Below are 14,748 nucleotides of genomic sequence, written 5' to 3' on the forward strand. Positions count from 1 at the left end.
CCAGTTAGTCTCTACTGTGTCCAAGAGTTGGTTTTTTCTTTCTTGCCTTTCATACCAAACAAGTCCCCATTCTAATGCTCCTGTGGATTCATTCTGCTGCCTTCCACTGATATTAACTGAACACCTGCTCTGTGAGAGCATCCTAGCCAGCACTGGACACCAACAACTGATACAGGAACTGCCCTGTGGAACGTGAACTGTGATGGTGACAAAATGCAAGCAAATATTTATACCCACACAATTAAGTCATAATCATGGTGTGAAGACCAAGGCCAAGGTACTGAGACCCCATAGACAAGGGCTTTGATCTCATATGGGGAGTCTAGAAAAGCAGTCCTAATGAAGTGATATTTGTCCTGAGACTCTGTGGGTGGGGGTCCAGGGTGAAGAGAGCTTCCAGTAGCAGGAATGACTCCCTCAAATCCATGAGCAAAGGAAGACTTACTGAGGAGCAGAAGAGGAGCCAGTGTGGTTGAAGCGGAGTTGGGGGAGGAGCAGAAGGAGGCAGACCTGGATAAGATGCGACCCCGGACACACAAGGCTGTGTACAGAAAATAACGAGAAGTCTTTGAAAGAGTTTAACCTGGAGAGTAACTGATGAAATGTGCACTTTTAAAGCACTTGCAATACAGGAGACCCAGGTTCGATCCCTGAGTCAGGAAGATCCACTGGAGGAGGGCACAGCAACCGACTCCAGGATTCTTGCCTGGGAAATCCCATGGACAGAGGAGCCTGGTGGGCTACAGTCCATGGCGTCGCAAAGAGTCGGACACGACCGAGCAACTAAGTGCACAGCACTTTTAAAGATCACTCATCTGCCCACAATGCGGGAGACCCGGGTTCAATTCCTGGGTCGGGGAGATCTCCTGGAGAAGGAAATGGCAACCCACTCCAGTTTTCTTGCCTGGAAAATCCCATGGATGGAGGAACCTGGTAGGCTATAGTCAGTCCGTGGGGTCGCAAAGAGTTGGACACGACTGGGCGACTTCACTTAACCATGTATAAGGGAAGAAAAACTGATTTGTAGGATGACAGGTAGGAATGGAGATACCGATGGATTGAACTGGATTGGTGGCAGTAGAGATGGAGAGAAATAAATAGATTTACGGGATATTTAGGAGGCAAAATACATATATCTATTGGTTGATTGTATGGCCAGGGGTGGGAAGCTGGTTTGGAATAAAAGATGACTAGTTCTGTACGGGATGTGCTGAATGTAAGACTTCGGTGTGAGGCATTCCAAGCAGATGGTTGTGCATGTGCTTTGGGGTTTGGAGCACAGGCTGGTTGCTTCTTGTGGTCCAGCCTCTCGTCCAGCTGAGACAAGCTCCACACAGTTTTGGTCCATTTTCTCTGACCCTGGGTGACCTCTGAAGATTCTAATGCTGTGTTTCTATGGCTTTTCAGGATTCCAGCCAGGCAATTCCTCTGGTGGTAGAAAGCTGTATCCGGTTTATCAGCAGACACGGTAAGCAAGATTACAGCCTTTTTATTTGTGCAAAGTTGGGAAGAACTTCCAGGAATTCTTTGCAGAGTGAGAACAGGGACTGACTTCCCACCCTGATGATTCTCAGAAAAGGAGGAAAATCTTACTTGTTCACATAACGTTTGCTACCTCAGAATGGCCACACCTGAACACTGAGTGAAATGTATCATATGTTTTTAAACCCCCAGGTGTCTTAGCTACTAACACACTCCCTTTTCTAGCTTGAGAGTGAGTTTTAAGTTATAGCTCTCATGTGGGTAAGTCTAGCTGGCCCGACGTGGTCATGGTCGTTTTGCCTCACTCACCATCTTTGCCTGTGTTATCTCCCCCTGCACTGCCTGGACCATTATGTCACATTGGCTTTCTGCAGCAGACTGCTTTGAAAACAAGCCCCTTTTAAACTGCTGCAATGACTCATGGTAATATTCAGTTGCTGTTCTGGTTTGGTCTTACCTGTTACGACATCTCCAGAGCTCAGTGACTCGCTGCCCCTAAAGTGTTGTAGCCAATATTTGAGAGTCTGCAGGGGCTGGCTCCTTCTCAACCTAAGTCAGGTCACGCTGTCTTCTGCTTGGACGAAGCTGAATCTCATAAACTCCATTCCTCACCATTTCCTAGGCTGGTTGGACAGGATTTAGGGAAAGAGATGAATTACCAGAGAACCAGTCTTCCAAGTTTAAGAGTGTTTAGAAAGGACAGATATCTGAGCGAGCGCCATGAAGATTTCTAGGAACTGGGCATCAGAAGTTGTTTTCAGATGCTCTGCTGACTAGTTATAGGAACAGTAACAGAATGACCTTGGAGCTAAGGAGGTATGTAGACGATCACTTCTCTTAATTCAGAAGCTACCATTCTCTCTACCTTCCTCCCCTTCCTCTTTCCCAATGAACTGGGAGCTTGCTTGGGTTTGTTTTTAGAGCAGTAATTATTTTAGCATGCTTATGACTTATCCTATTCTAATCAGCTACAGTTTTTTCATCATATCTCCTTTCACTAGAAGTAACACCATTATACAGAGATATTGAACAATCAGCAACTGTCTATCAAGCCAGTTTTATAATTAGGTCTCGAGTGTCTCATGTAATTCATTGAATACGGTACTGAGAGTGAAAAGCAGAATGGCTGTTTGGGTACAGGGTGACGGTAAGTGCAGTGGTTGCTTAGACCTGTGTTCACATGGCCAGAAGCTAAGGCTCGTGACTGCTGCCCAGCATCACGACAGAGTTCTACACTGTGTATCAGTAGCCGAGAAAAGATCAGTCAGTTTTCTACTGAGTGTGTATCACTTTTATACCACCAGAAAGTCAGAAGGTCATAAGTCAAACCATTGTATGTCAAGGGCCATCTGTATACTTATTGATTGCTCATTGTATTCCAAAATAAAGCTCCTGTCCTCGTGAGCCTTATGTATATCAGGGATTGGTGAGTGTCATGAAGGAAAGTAAAACAAGGTGAGGAGGTGGAGAATGGAGTGGGGATACTGTTCTAGGCAGGTTGTTCAGGGAAACCCGTAGGTCACCCAAAATGAGACATGAGCAGTTCTGAAGGAAGTGAGGGAGGGGCCGCGTGGGTATCTGGGGACGAGCATCCTGGGGAGAAGGAACACCAAAGGCCGAGGTCCTTGGCACATGCGAGCAAGCACGCAGGATGCCAGTGAGTCTGGGGCAGCATGAGTGGAGAGGGGAGTGGCAGGAGATGAAGCCAGAGCCCAGACTCTTAGGGTTTAGCGGCTAAGGTAGCTGTCTGGGTTTTGTTCTAAGTGGGCTGGGAAGCTGTTGGAGAGTTAGGGAATGATCTTTCTGAAGGATCACAGGCTGCTGTGTAGAGCTCAGACTATAGGAAGAACCAGGAGGCTGGTGCAGTAGGGAAGACATGGCGGCCACCTGACCCGGGCGTCAACTGTGGAGCTGTTGACAAGTGATGGGTTCTGGGTGCTGTGGCGTGAATGTACCTGTCCCTGCCCCCATACAGGCACAGTCCATGTGGAGGCCAATCTTAACACATTTCTGTGGTGAGGCTCTGGAGAACCAGGCATTCTCACGTGCTGCTGATGGGAATGAAAAACGGTATAACCCTTCTGAAGGGGGATTTGGCAGCATCGAACAAAACTACATATACACCAGCTTTCTGATCCAACAGTCCTTCTAGGAATTTACCATGAAGATATACCTGCAAATGTGAAAATACATGTGCACAAGGTTACTTATTGCAGTATCATTTGTAATTGGAAAATATTAGAAACAACCTAAATACCATGCATAGATGAATAAAGGGTAAACTATGGTATATCTGACAGAGTGCCTGAAGAACTATGAGCAGAGGTTCGTGACATTGTACAGGAGGCAGTGATCAGTACCATCCCCAAGAGAAAGAAATGCAAAAAGGCAAAATGGTTGTCTGAGGAGGCCTTACAAATAGCTGAGAAAAGAAGGGAAGCTAAAGGCAAAGGAGAGAAGGAAAGATACACCCATCTGAATGCAGAGTTCCAAAGAATAGCAAGGAGAGAGAAGAAAGCCTTCCTCAGCGATCAGTGCAAAGAAATAGAGGAAAACAATAGAATGGGAAAGACTAGAGATCTCTTCAAGAAAATTAGAGATACCAAGGGAACATTTCATGCAAAGATGAGCACAGTAAAGGACAGAAATGGTATGGATCTAACAGAAGCAGAAGATATTAAGAAGAGGTGGCAAGAATACACAGAACTATACAAAAAAGATCTTCATGACCCAGATAACCACAATGGTGTGATCACTCACCTAGAGCCAGACATTCTGGAATGCAAAGTCAAGTAGGCCTTAGGAAGCATCACTACAAACAAAGCTAGTGAAATTCCAGTTGAGCTATTTCAAATCCAAAAAGGTGACGCTGTTAAAGAGCTGCACTCAAAAAAAAAAAAAAAAGCTGCACTTAATGTGCCAGCAAATTTGGAAAATGCAGCAGTGGCCACAGGACTGGAAAAGGTCAATTTTCATTCCAATCCCAAAGAAAGGCAATGCCAAAGAATGTTCAAATTACTGCACGATTGCACTCATTGCACACTCTAGCAAAGTAATGCTCAAAATTCTCCAAGCCAGGCTTCAACAGTACGTGAACCATGAACTTCCTGATGTTCAAGCTGGATTTAGAAAAGGCAACCCAGAGATCAAATTGCCAACATCCGTTGAATCATCGAAAAAGCAAGAGAGTTCCAGAAAAACATCTACTCTTGCTTTATTGACTATGCCAAAGCCTTTGACTGTGTGGATCACAACAAACTGTGGAAAATTCTTAAAGAGATGAGAATACCAGATCACCTAACCTACCTCCTCAGAAATCTGTATGCAGATCAAGAAGCAACAGTTAGAACTGGACATGGAACAACAGACTGGTTCCAAATAGGAAAAGGAGTACTTCAAGGCTGTATATTGTCACCCTGCTTATTTAACTTATATGCAAAGTACATCATGAGAAACACTGGACTGGATGTAGCACAAGCTGGAATCAAGATTGCCGGGAGAAATATCAATAACCTCAGATATGCAGATGATGCCACCCTTATGGCAGAAAGTGAAGAAGAACTAAAGAGCCTCTTGATGAAAGTGAAAGAGGAGAGTGAAAAAGTTGGCTTAAAGCTCAATATTCACAAAACTAAAATCATGGCATCTGGTCCCATCATTTCATGGCAAATAGATGGGGAAAGAGTGGAAACAGTGGCAGATTTTATTTTTTTTGAGCTCCAAAATCACTGCAGATGGTGACTGCAGCCATGAAATTAACAGACACTTGCTCCTTGGAAGAAAAGTTATGACCAACTAAACAGCATATTAAAAAGCAGAAATATTACTTTTTTCACAGAGATCCGTCTAGTCAAGGCTATGGTTTTTCCAGTAGTCATGTATGGATGTGAGAGTTGGACTATAAAGAAAGCTGAGTGCTGAAGAATTGATGCTTTGAACTGTGGTGTTGGAGAAGACTCTTGAGAGTCCCTTGGACTGCAAGGAGATCCAACCAGTCCATCCTAAAGGAAATCAGTCCTGGGTGTTCATTGGAAGGACTGATGTTGAAGCTGGAACTCCAGTACTTTGGCCACCTGATGCGAAGAATCGACTCATTGGAAAAGACCCTGATGCTGGGAAAGACTGAAGGTGGGAGGGGAAGGGGGCGACAGAGGATGAGATGGTTGGATGGCATCACCGATGCGATGGACATGAGTTTAAGTAGACTCTGGGAGTTGGTAATGGACAGGGAGGCCTGGCGATCTGCAGTCCATGGGGTCACAAAGAGTCAGACACAACTGAGCGACTGGATTGAACCAAACTGAACTGATGGTATACCCACACAGTGGGAAACTCTGAAGCTATTTAAAATAAAAAAAATGGGGAAGAGTTCCATGAAATGACCTGGAGAGATTGCCAGGATATATTGTCAAGTCAAAAAAAGCAAAGTGCAAAAGAATATCTATAGCATGTTGTCTTTCATGTGAGAAAGAAGAGGGTATAAGAATATACATGGGCCTTCTCACTTCTGCAAGAAGAAATACAGGAAGGATGAATCCAAAAACTAATATTTAACTGATTATCTGCACAGATGGGTGGGGAAGGCTGAGAATGGGACATGGGATTGAAGTGACATTTCTCTGAATATTTCTTTTTGTGTAGTTTTGACTTTTAGAACTACATGGGTGTTTTCCATACTCAAAAGGCAAACAAATACATTAAACGAGGATGTGGGTAAAACCCCAAATGGAATGCAAACAGTAATAAATAAACCTAACTGTGTTGCAAATGAATAGCACTGAGGAGATGAGGAAGAAAATAGTCTAATTATCTTTGACAGATAGGATTTTGATAAAAAGAACTGTAAACAAACAATGTACGGTAGTTGGTAATTTTTCTGTCACAGGGTGGTGAGCTAGAGCTAGCAATTCTGAAGCCATTTTATAAGATGGAACAAATTCCCTGGTGGTCCAGTGACTAGGACTCCGTGCTTCCAATTCAGGGGGCACAGGTTCAATCCCTGGTTGAGAAACTAAAATCCCAAAAGCCATACAGTGTGGCCAAAAAATAACTGTTGTTCAGAAAATTGAGTTATTTCCTGATATATAAGGACTTATGGTGTTCCCGAACTCCCTAAACATGATGGGTAATATTTGTACATGTACATTTAATGGGGATAAGGTCGATAACTTTTCTTAGCCCCAAAAACGTCTGTGGTCTACCAATTGCCAAAATTTGCACAGCCTTACTATCTTCATGTTCCCTGGGAGGTGCTAGTGAGCTTCCCTGGAGGCTCAGTGATAAAGAATCTGCCTGCCAACGCAGGAGACGTGGGTTCAGTGCCTAGGCTGGGAAGATCCCCTGGAGGAGATCATGGCAACCCACTCCTGTATTCTTGCCTGGAAAATCCCATGGACAGAGGAGCCTGGCAGGCTATGGTCCATGGGGTCGGAAAAGAGTCAGAACAACTCAGTGACTAAACAACATCAACTATTTTCTGCGTGCGTGCATGCTAAGTTGCTTCAGTCATGCCAACTCTTTGCGACCCGACAGACTGTAGCCCACCAGGCTCCTCTGTCCATGGGATTCTCCAGGCAAGAATACAGGAGTAGGTTGCCATGCCCTTCTCCAGGGGATCTTCCCAGCCCAGGTATCGAATCTGCATCTCTTATGTCTCCTGCAATTGCCAGGTGGGTTTTTTACCACTAATGCCACCTGGGAAGCCCACATTCATTCTAGTCCCTATTATATAGATGGGAAAACTGAGGCTCACCTATAAGTGGTGGGTCGGGTGATCCAGGAAGACTTAAGGGAAGGGATGTGAGGAACAATTGAGACTCACTCAGTATGGAAAAACCCCACCATTTTCATGAGGAAGGGAGCAGAGTCACATGAGCAGAAGCTGGTGTTGTAGCAATCATCTTGAGACTTCTCTAGGAGAGCAACTCTTGGCAACAGCTAGATCTAGCTCAAAATGGAAGGTTTTGTGCTATTTCCAAATAACTTACCGAAGTCTGATTGGCTTTATGCTTTTATGTTAGTCAGCACTAAGGAAAAAGGAGAATGATCATGCAGGTGTCAACTGAGGGATGTGAGGTCTTACCTGCATTATCATAAAAAGCCAGTTTCTTTTCCCCTCCTCCTTCTGGAAATCCACCATTTGTTAATGTTCCTGCTTTCAGAATCATCATCTAAAGATTCTGTCTGTTTAGCAGGAACACACACTGACCCTTCTAAAGCCTGGGTTCTCAAAGGGAAATAGAAACCAGACTGAAAGGGACCTCAGTGTGTCTCAGGCCTGCTGCCTGATTTTCACTAAGCTTTCCCATGATTTCTTCTTGCCCTGGGCTTGTGCACCAAATTGGCGTGTCGTTGATGTCTAATCTATCAAAACGTGCCGAGATGATCCTCCGTCAGCAAGCTCTGCCAGTGACACTGAGCAGCCTGGTCCCTGAGATGACAGTGCCTTATATTTCACTGTGGTTTTGACAAGTCACTGAGTATGTGACCGTTTCTGTCGGAAACTTACTGTTCATGTTCTGTGTCTGCACAGCAGTATCTGTTTCTCCCCATTGGTAACCACTGTAATACGGTGCTGTTACTTCGGGGTCCTGACATGGCCTGCCATTCTGATTCTGTGAGGGATAGTCTAGAAAGTTCCCTAAAGTAACGGACAACTTCAGTCCTATTACAAGTGAGAGAATTCAATTCCCTGTGCTTACTTCTTACTGTTGCTTCAGTTGGATTCAGAATTCAGTCCTGGCCTGTGTGGTTTACTTCAAAGTAGATAGAATTCATTCACCCTCCCTCATCAAGAGGGGAGTCCCAAAATAGTGGGCAAAGTATAACATTATTCTCTTTTGTTTTCCAAAAAAGGTGTTTGAGATTGGGAAGTTTCAGTAGATCATTCAGTGAGAGCAGGACTTTAACAAAGTGCCCAGGATTAAGCCACAGGGCTCCTGAGGAAACTGGACAGAGCTGATAGGAGGAAAGACGCCAGTTCAGTGCAGCCCCAGGGCTCCTGCTTCCTGGTCCACCCCTTGAGTTCTGAGTTGCCTGTGTGGGGCTCTCTATGAGCCATGCCCATAGTCAGCTGACAAATGAGATCCCCCCTCTGCACTTTCACTCCAGTAGGCCCCACAAGCCCGGTGTTAAGGAATGAATACATGATTGCAGCCGGAAGGCCTAGTTTTACGTCCTGACTCTGGTTCCTATCATCTGTATAGCCTCAGGCAGATCATCTCTTATCAGTCCTCGCTGCTAGAAAATGGACTTCCTGGTAACCCCTGCCTTCTGTGCCTGTAAGCGCATAAGCGATCACCACACACGTTACTTTTCCATGGTTAGTTTTACTCCAACAGACTTCAAAAAGACACAGTTTTCGTGCACGTCATTCTAGCGTGGTCTTCAGGCATGCTGCCTTTAGCGTCAGGCTGCATGAAGGACCAGTAACTGGCACAGCACCTGTGATGCTCACTGTGGGCTGATCGCTGTTTTACTTTTTATTTACTTATCTGGTTTACAACAGTGTGTTACTTTCAGGGGTACAGCAGGGTGATTCAGTTATATAGAGACTTATATCTGTTCTTTTTCAGACTTTTTTCCCTTGTAGGTTATCACAGCATTTCGAGTAGAGTGCCTTGTGCTGCATAGCAGGTCCTTGTTGACTGCCTCTAATGTATATATGTTCCCAGCCTCCTGATTTACCCCTCCCCCACCTTCCCCTTTGGTGACCGTAGGTTTGTTTTTGAAGTCTGTTGAGTCTCTTTCTGTTTTATAGATAAGCTCATTTGTATCCGTTTTTCAGACTCCACATGTAAGTGGTTAACATATGATAATTGTCCTTTTCTGTCCCAGTTAACTTAGTATGATAACCTCTAGGTCTATCCGTGTTGCTGTGGTATTATTTCATTCTTTTTCATGGCTGAGTAATATTCCATTGTGTATATATACCACATCTTCTTTATCCATTCCTCTGTTGATGGACATTTAAGTTGCTTCAGTGTCTTGGCTGCTGTAAATAGTGCTGCAGTGAACATTAGGGTGCATGTATCTTTTTGAATTATGTTTTTTTGGGGGATTTATGTCCAGGAGTGGGATTGCTGAATCATATGGTAGTTCTTTTTGCAGTTTTTTAAGGAAACTCCACACTGTTCTCCATTGTGGCTGTACCAACATATGTCCTCCCTTTTTCATAAGTAGTGAGAGCACTGTCGCCTAGAACAGCTGAACTGTGTTAGGACAGCTGAGGTACTAATCATGATCTCACACCTCGGGAAACTCTGATCGTGTCTAATGGCTTGCCTGCCATGCTCCTGGATCGCCTCCCTGATCCTGCAGGATAAGGAGGTGACAGAAATCACCTCTCTACTTTGTGGGGGGAACAGAGAGGCAAAAGCTGGAAGAGGAACCTGCTTCATAGACTTGGTCAGAATCAGAATGGCATAGACGACTCTTTTTTAAGTCTCTGGCTCGGTGCTCTCTTTCGGCCAATGCCTCACATTCATTGCAGTGACCTTTCCACCATCCCTGTATAGGCTTTCTCCTCTGGCCTGAAGAAGAGAGACAGGATGCTTAAATACACGCCGGCTGCGGGAGACAGACACTCACCTAAGCTTGGCGCTGTGGCTGTGAATTTGCTTTTTTGTCTCCTTGATCATTGTTCCCTGTCTTTCTAGGGCTCCAGCATGAAGGAATTTTCCGGGTGTCAGGATCCCAGGTGGAAGTGAATGACATCAAAAATGCCTTTGAGAGAGGTGAGGAAACAGCCCTAAAGATAAGGCCAGACATTTGCCAGTCCCCGGGGTTAGTGGCTCCACCCTTTCTTCCCAGAGAGGCACCCAGCGTCAGCAAGCCAGCGTGCCTCCCCCTTCAGCCCAGCCTCTTCCCTCTGTAGACATCCTCCCCACCCCGCCCTCCCAGATATGCAGGGAGATGCCGGGAATGTCCCAGTTTCCCCCTTCCCAGTCCCTCTCTTCCCGTCCCTCTCCTGCGGACAGTCCACCCAAACCCAAGAAGCTAACTGTGATATCTGCGCAGTTTGCGGCTCTACCTGGAATCCTTGGTGTCGGGGCAAACATGCCTGTTCACGTAGCCCATTTATTATCTTGTGGGCTCTTAAGGTAGTGGGCAAGCTTTGGCAATTTCCTTGCCTGTAATGGATATATATAGTTTCAATTTGAGGTTGGTCCTATCATTAAATCTAATTATGTCTGATAGGAAATTTTCCATGGGGAACGCCAGCATGTTTGTTCTCTTGCAAGTAGGTGTGCTAGTTGCAGGCCTAGAAGGAGAGCCAGTCAGAGAGGCTGGCCTCCCTGGCCCCATCTCCCTCCCCTCGGGGCTCAGGCCCGGCCTGCTTTCATGATGCTTAGGAGAGAGCCGGTTGCCCTGTCCCTTCCCTGGCCCATAGGGAACGTCCCTGAGCTAGTCAGGCACACACAGATTCACGTTAATGGTCGCCTTTGCCCCTGCTCTGACCCCAGGGCCCCCGAACCTGAGCAGCCCTTGCTTCCTCTAGTCCCTGGTGGCCCCGTGCTGAGCGGAGAGCTGATGGATTTTGGTGAAGACTTGAATAGGGCACTCCTTCCCTACCAGCTCTCTTCATCCTGCGTGTTTTTACCCCTCTCACTCTCTCTTTCCTGTTTGGGGGGTTTCTCACCCTCAGGAGAGGACCCCCTGGCTGGGGACCAGAATGACCACGACATGGACTCCATAGCCGGTGTCCTGAAGCTGTACTTCCGGGGGCTCGAGCACCCGCTCTTCCCCAAGGACATCTTCCACGACCTGATGGCCTGCGTCAGTAAGTACCCCGACCGCAAGCTCATTCTGGGCCGGAGCAACAGAGAAATTTCCAGGTTTACAGTAATTTTTTTTGTTTCCCCCTGTGAAGTCTCTTCCTTGTTGTAGGAGAGGAAAAAGAGTGACTTTTCAGGAAGAATCTGGACCGCAAGTCAGAACTCCTGGTTTTTCTCTCTGAATCACTTTAAACTGCTTTGTTTTGCTGGGCTTTGTCTCTCTTAATATGTTCATATAGAAAATACAGTCCTTTTCAGCTCTTAGAAGCTTATACGTTAGTACTTGTGCTTTTCATGATACAGAGGGAGAATACACGTGTTACAAATATCTCCTGCTTGTTGCTTTTATCTGTGAGATGTGTTAATATGTATTCTTCTAGGAATTCATGCCCTCTGCACATTAAAAGTACTGATATGATATTTTCTCAGAGAGAGAGAGAGAGTCTCTACTTGATCTTTAGATAAAACAGATAGCTTAAAGTTTGTCTGCCTCTTACTCTAAAATTTGGGGCTTGAAAAGCTACTCCTGGCCATTTATTATACTGGAACACCCTCTCATTTGTTGTCCATGGAAACCTGGATTAATATTAGGTCGTTCTGGGAGCAGACTCCATTGAGATAATGGTTCCAGAGGCTGGAGGAGGCAGTTCCTTTGAAATGAAGAAAAGTTTTCCCCCCAGATCAATGAAGGTCTTCATACCCACCCCCCAACCCCCCCCCCCCCCAGTTTCCAGTTTGATTTACCACATCCCCTGAGAGCTCAGGAAGCTAGCTCCCTTGTTTTGTTGATTTACCCACTGTTTGTGGCAGTCCTGGTGGACCTGAGTTCTGTGAGTGACCAGGTAGATGCACCCCTCACGTCTTCACGTCTCCTTCCAGGATGGGGCCTGGGTGGAGTGTGCTAAGAGAATGGGGGTTGCCAGGATAGTACAGGGTACCTTGAGGTGTGCCCCTGATCCAGTATCTCCCACTTTGTTTTCACGGAAAGGCTCTCATAGCAAATGACAATATCCACATGGCACAGTGTGAATGTGGGAAAGCAGGCCCTGGGGAGGTCCGGGCCTTGGGCCACACCTGGAGTCAGGAAAGCGCTCTGGTTTTCTCCCAGTATCACTGCTTGCACGGGGGCCTGCCAGTTCTTGCCTCTGGTCACATCCTGCCATCCCCACTACAGATAAGAGAGTGGGGAAGATAAGCCAGACTTGTCCAGGGGCTGAGGGGTGCATATGTGGAGCAGGCAGGACGAGACCCACACAGACCTTCCACGCAGGCCCTCCAAGGCTGGGGGACAGTCACAGCCGTTTCTGGGCAGTTCCCTGTTTTGGTGTTGTAATAAGGGGGTGGCGGATGCTGTGGGGAATTTGCCCAACCCTTCTGTGCCCAAGGACCAGACATCTTAAGTCCTGCCCCAGTGAAGGGTCTGAGCTCCATTGCCAAAGCCCCACCACAAGGAGCCCCTCATGCAGGCCCAGTCTGTGTGGGCTGGAACCGGCCGCTCCCTGTTGTACATGCTTCGAGTCAGGGCCTCCTGACCACTGGTCCCTGGGCTCCCAGTGGAGGGTAACACGTGGCTTTCTTCTTTCAGCAATGGACAGCCTGCAGGAACGAGCTCTGCACATCCGGAAGGTCCTCCTGGCCCTCCCCAAAACCACTCTGATTGTCATGAGATACCTCTTTGCCTTCCTCAATCAGTGAGTAGACTTCCCTGGGAGCAGCTGATCGGCCTCGGCTTCGCCCAGTGAAAGTTTTTGTGGGACCTGAGTTGATCCCTCCAGACCAACAAATACTTATTGCACACCTACTACATGCTGGGCATGGTTTTAGGATGTAAAAATACATTGTGAAATAGAGACAGAAGCCTAGATATCATTTGACTCCTGTTCTAGCAGAGGACACAGACAATAACAGACACATGAGGTAATGATAAGTGCTTAGAAGAAAAATAAAGAAATGCAAGTGAAGGGTCAGGGCAGGGATGACAGAGGGGAGCCGGCACAGAGGGGTCATCAGCAAAGGCCTCTCTGGGGAGACGGTGTATGAGCAGCAGCCTCAGTGAAGGGAAGGAGGGAGCCAGGGTCAAGGTCATCAGGCTCCGAAAGTCATGGCAACTGTGGGTTTGGATTTGAAGAGGCCATTAGAGAGTTTTAAGCGGAAGAGTGTTGTGATCTGATTTTCTAATTTATTTTTAAAAGCTGCTTTGTGGAGAAGTTACTGTGCAGTCTCAGACCAGGGAGGGAAGGGTGGAGGGTGGGGGAGGGTCAGGTTTGGGATCTATTGGAGCACAGCCTGTACAGGACCTGCTGATGGGTGGGGTGTAGAAAGAGAGAAATTCTGAATTTTTGTCATGAGCATTAGTGCCATTTGTGGGGAAGACAAGACATGGAGGAAGGAATCAGGACCAGGTGCTGATGCTGTGGATATGTTAACTGGAGGCACCTACTGGCCCTCCAGGTAGGGAGTCTAAGTAGGCAGGCGCCTCCCCCAGGCACGTCTGTCTTTACCCATTGGTTTCATGGCAGCCCCTCCACCAGCTGGGCCAGAGTGTATAAGTGAGCAACTTGAGGGCCAGATAAGGCCCGTAGGTGTGTTCCCATTAAATCCACTGTGTCTTGAAAGCATTGAAGCATTTAAATATTGGGAGATTTTACACTTAAAAAAATCTGGATTTCTGGCTTCTCTTGGAAAAATCATTAGATCCGGCAGTACTGGATCTGACAGCCGTGTGGCTGCAGTTTCCTGTGGAGTAAGGGTTGCTGCCTGGATGTATGTAGTCCAGGGACCACAGTTCACCAGTCCCATTTCTCCCGATGCCCCCCAGTGCTGAGGATGCATTCCGTTGCAGTTATCATCTCCCTGGCTTTATACCTTTTCATATAGTGGGAAAACATTTCTCTAGGCCTTTAAATCTATTTTTAACAAAAAAAAGGGGGGGGGGGGTGCATGAAACTTAGACCAAGGGTGTTTTAGCTCTTATTTCTTTGTGAAAATGAAGACTCTTCCTAGTGGGTTAGTCTCTGCTTCAGTGGAATACATGTTCACAGGCCATCTCAGGAGCCTCAGCCTGCCTACAGACTAGGGTCAGCCTGGCCTTGAGGCCCCCGGGCCAGTGGCCCCCGCCAGAGACCTTTGTGGGTGCCGCCGCCCCATGTCAGTCCTGCTGCCGGCCGCAGCCCACTGCCTCCACACGGCCGTGTCCGCACCATTCACTGCTGGGCCCTGACTCAGTGCCACCACTGCCTGTAGTCGAGAGCGCCTCATGACTCGAGCAGGGGTTCACAGGCCGCCTATTTCAGGCAGACAGAAATAGAAGCTCTAGTAATGACTCTGCAGCCCGTCGGTCTCCTCGGGGCCACCAGGCCACCCTCATCTCCCCTTGTGGACTGACACCTGCCCTCAGAGAGCCTGGGCTGCTCCCCAGAGCAAGAAGCCGGGTGGTCATGGGGAAGCAGGCAGGGGGCCGGCAGGGTGTGGGGTGACTCCATGTGTGAGC

At 47.1% G+C, this 14,748-nt stretch overlaps 1 protein-coding gene across 9 annotated transcripts in view; it reads left to right on the forward strand.

Moving 5' to 3' along the window:
* SRGAP2 (SLIT-ROBO Rho GTPase activating protein 2) overlaps positions 1 to 14,748 on the forward strand; it is a 249,096-nt gene that overhangs the window by 210,273 nt on the left and 24,075 nt on the right. For all 9 annotated transcript variants that reach the window (XM_065938270.1, XM_065938271.1, XM_065938265.1 and 6 more), the window contains 4 exons: positions 1,408 to 1,468; positions 10,140 to 10,217; positions 11,129 to 11,263; positions 12,844 to 12,949. In XM_065938270.1, coding sequence (XP_065794342.1) covers positions 1,408 to 1,468; positions 10,140 to 10,217; positions 11,129 to 11,263; positions 12,844 to 12,949 — 380 coding nt within the window. The remainder of the gene's footprint in view (positions 1 to 1,407; positions 1,469 to 10,139; positions 10,218 to 11,128; positions 11,264 to 12,843; positions 12,950 to 14,748) is intronic.

The sequence above is a fragment of the Muntiacus reevesi genome, chromosome 5, assembly GCF_963930625.1.
Source record: "Muntiacus reevesi chromosome 5, mMunRee1.1, whole genome shotgun sequence".
Taxonomy (NCBI): Eukaryota; Metazoa; Chordata; class Mammalia; order Artiodactyla; family Cervidae; genus Muntiacus; species Muntiacus reevesi.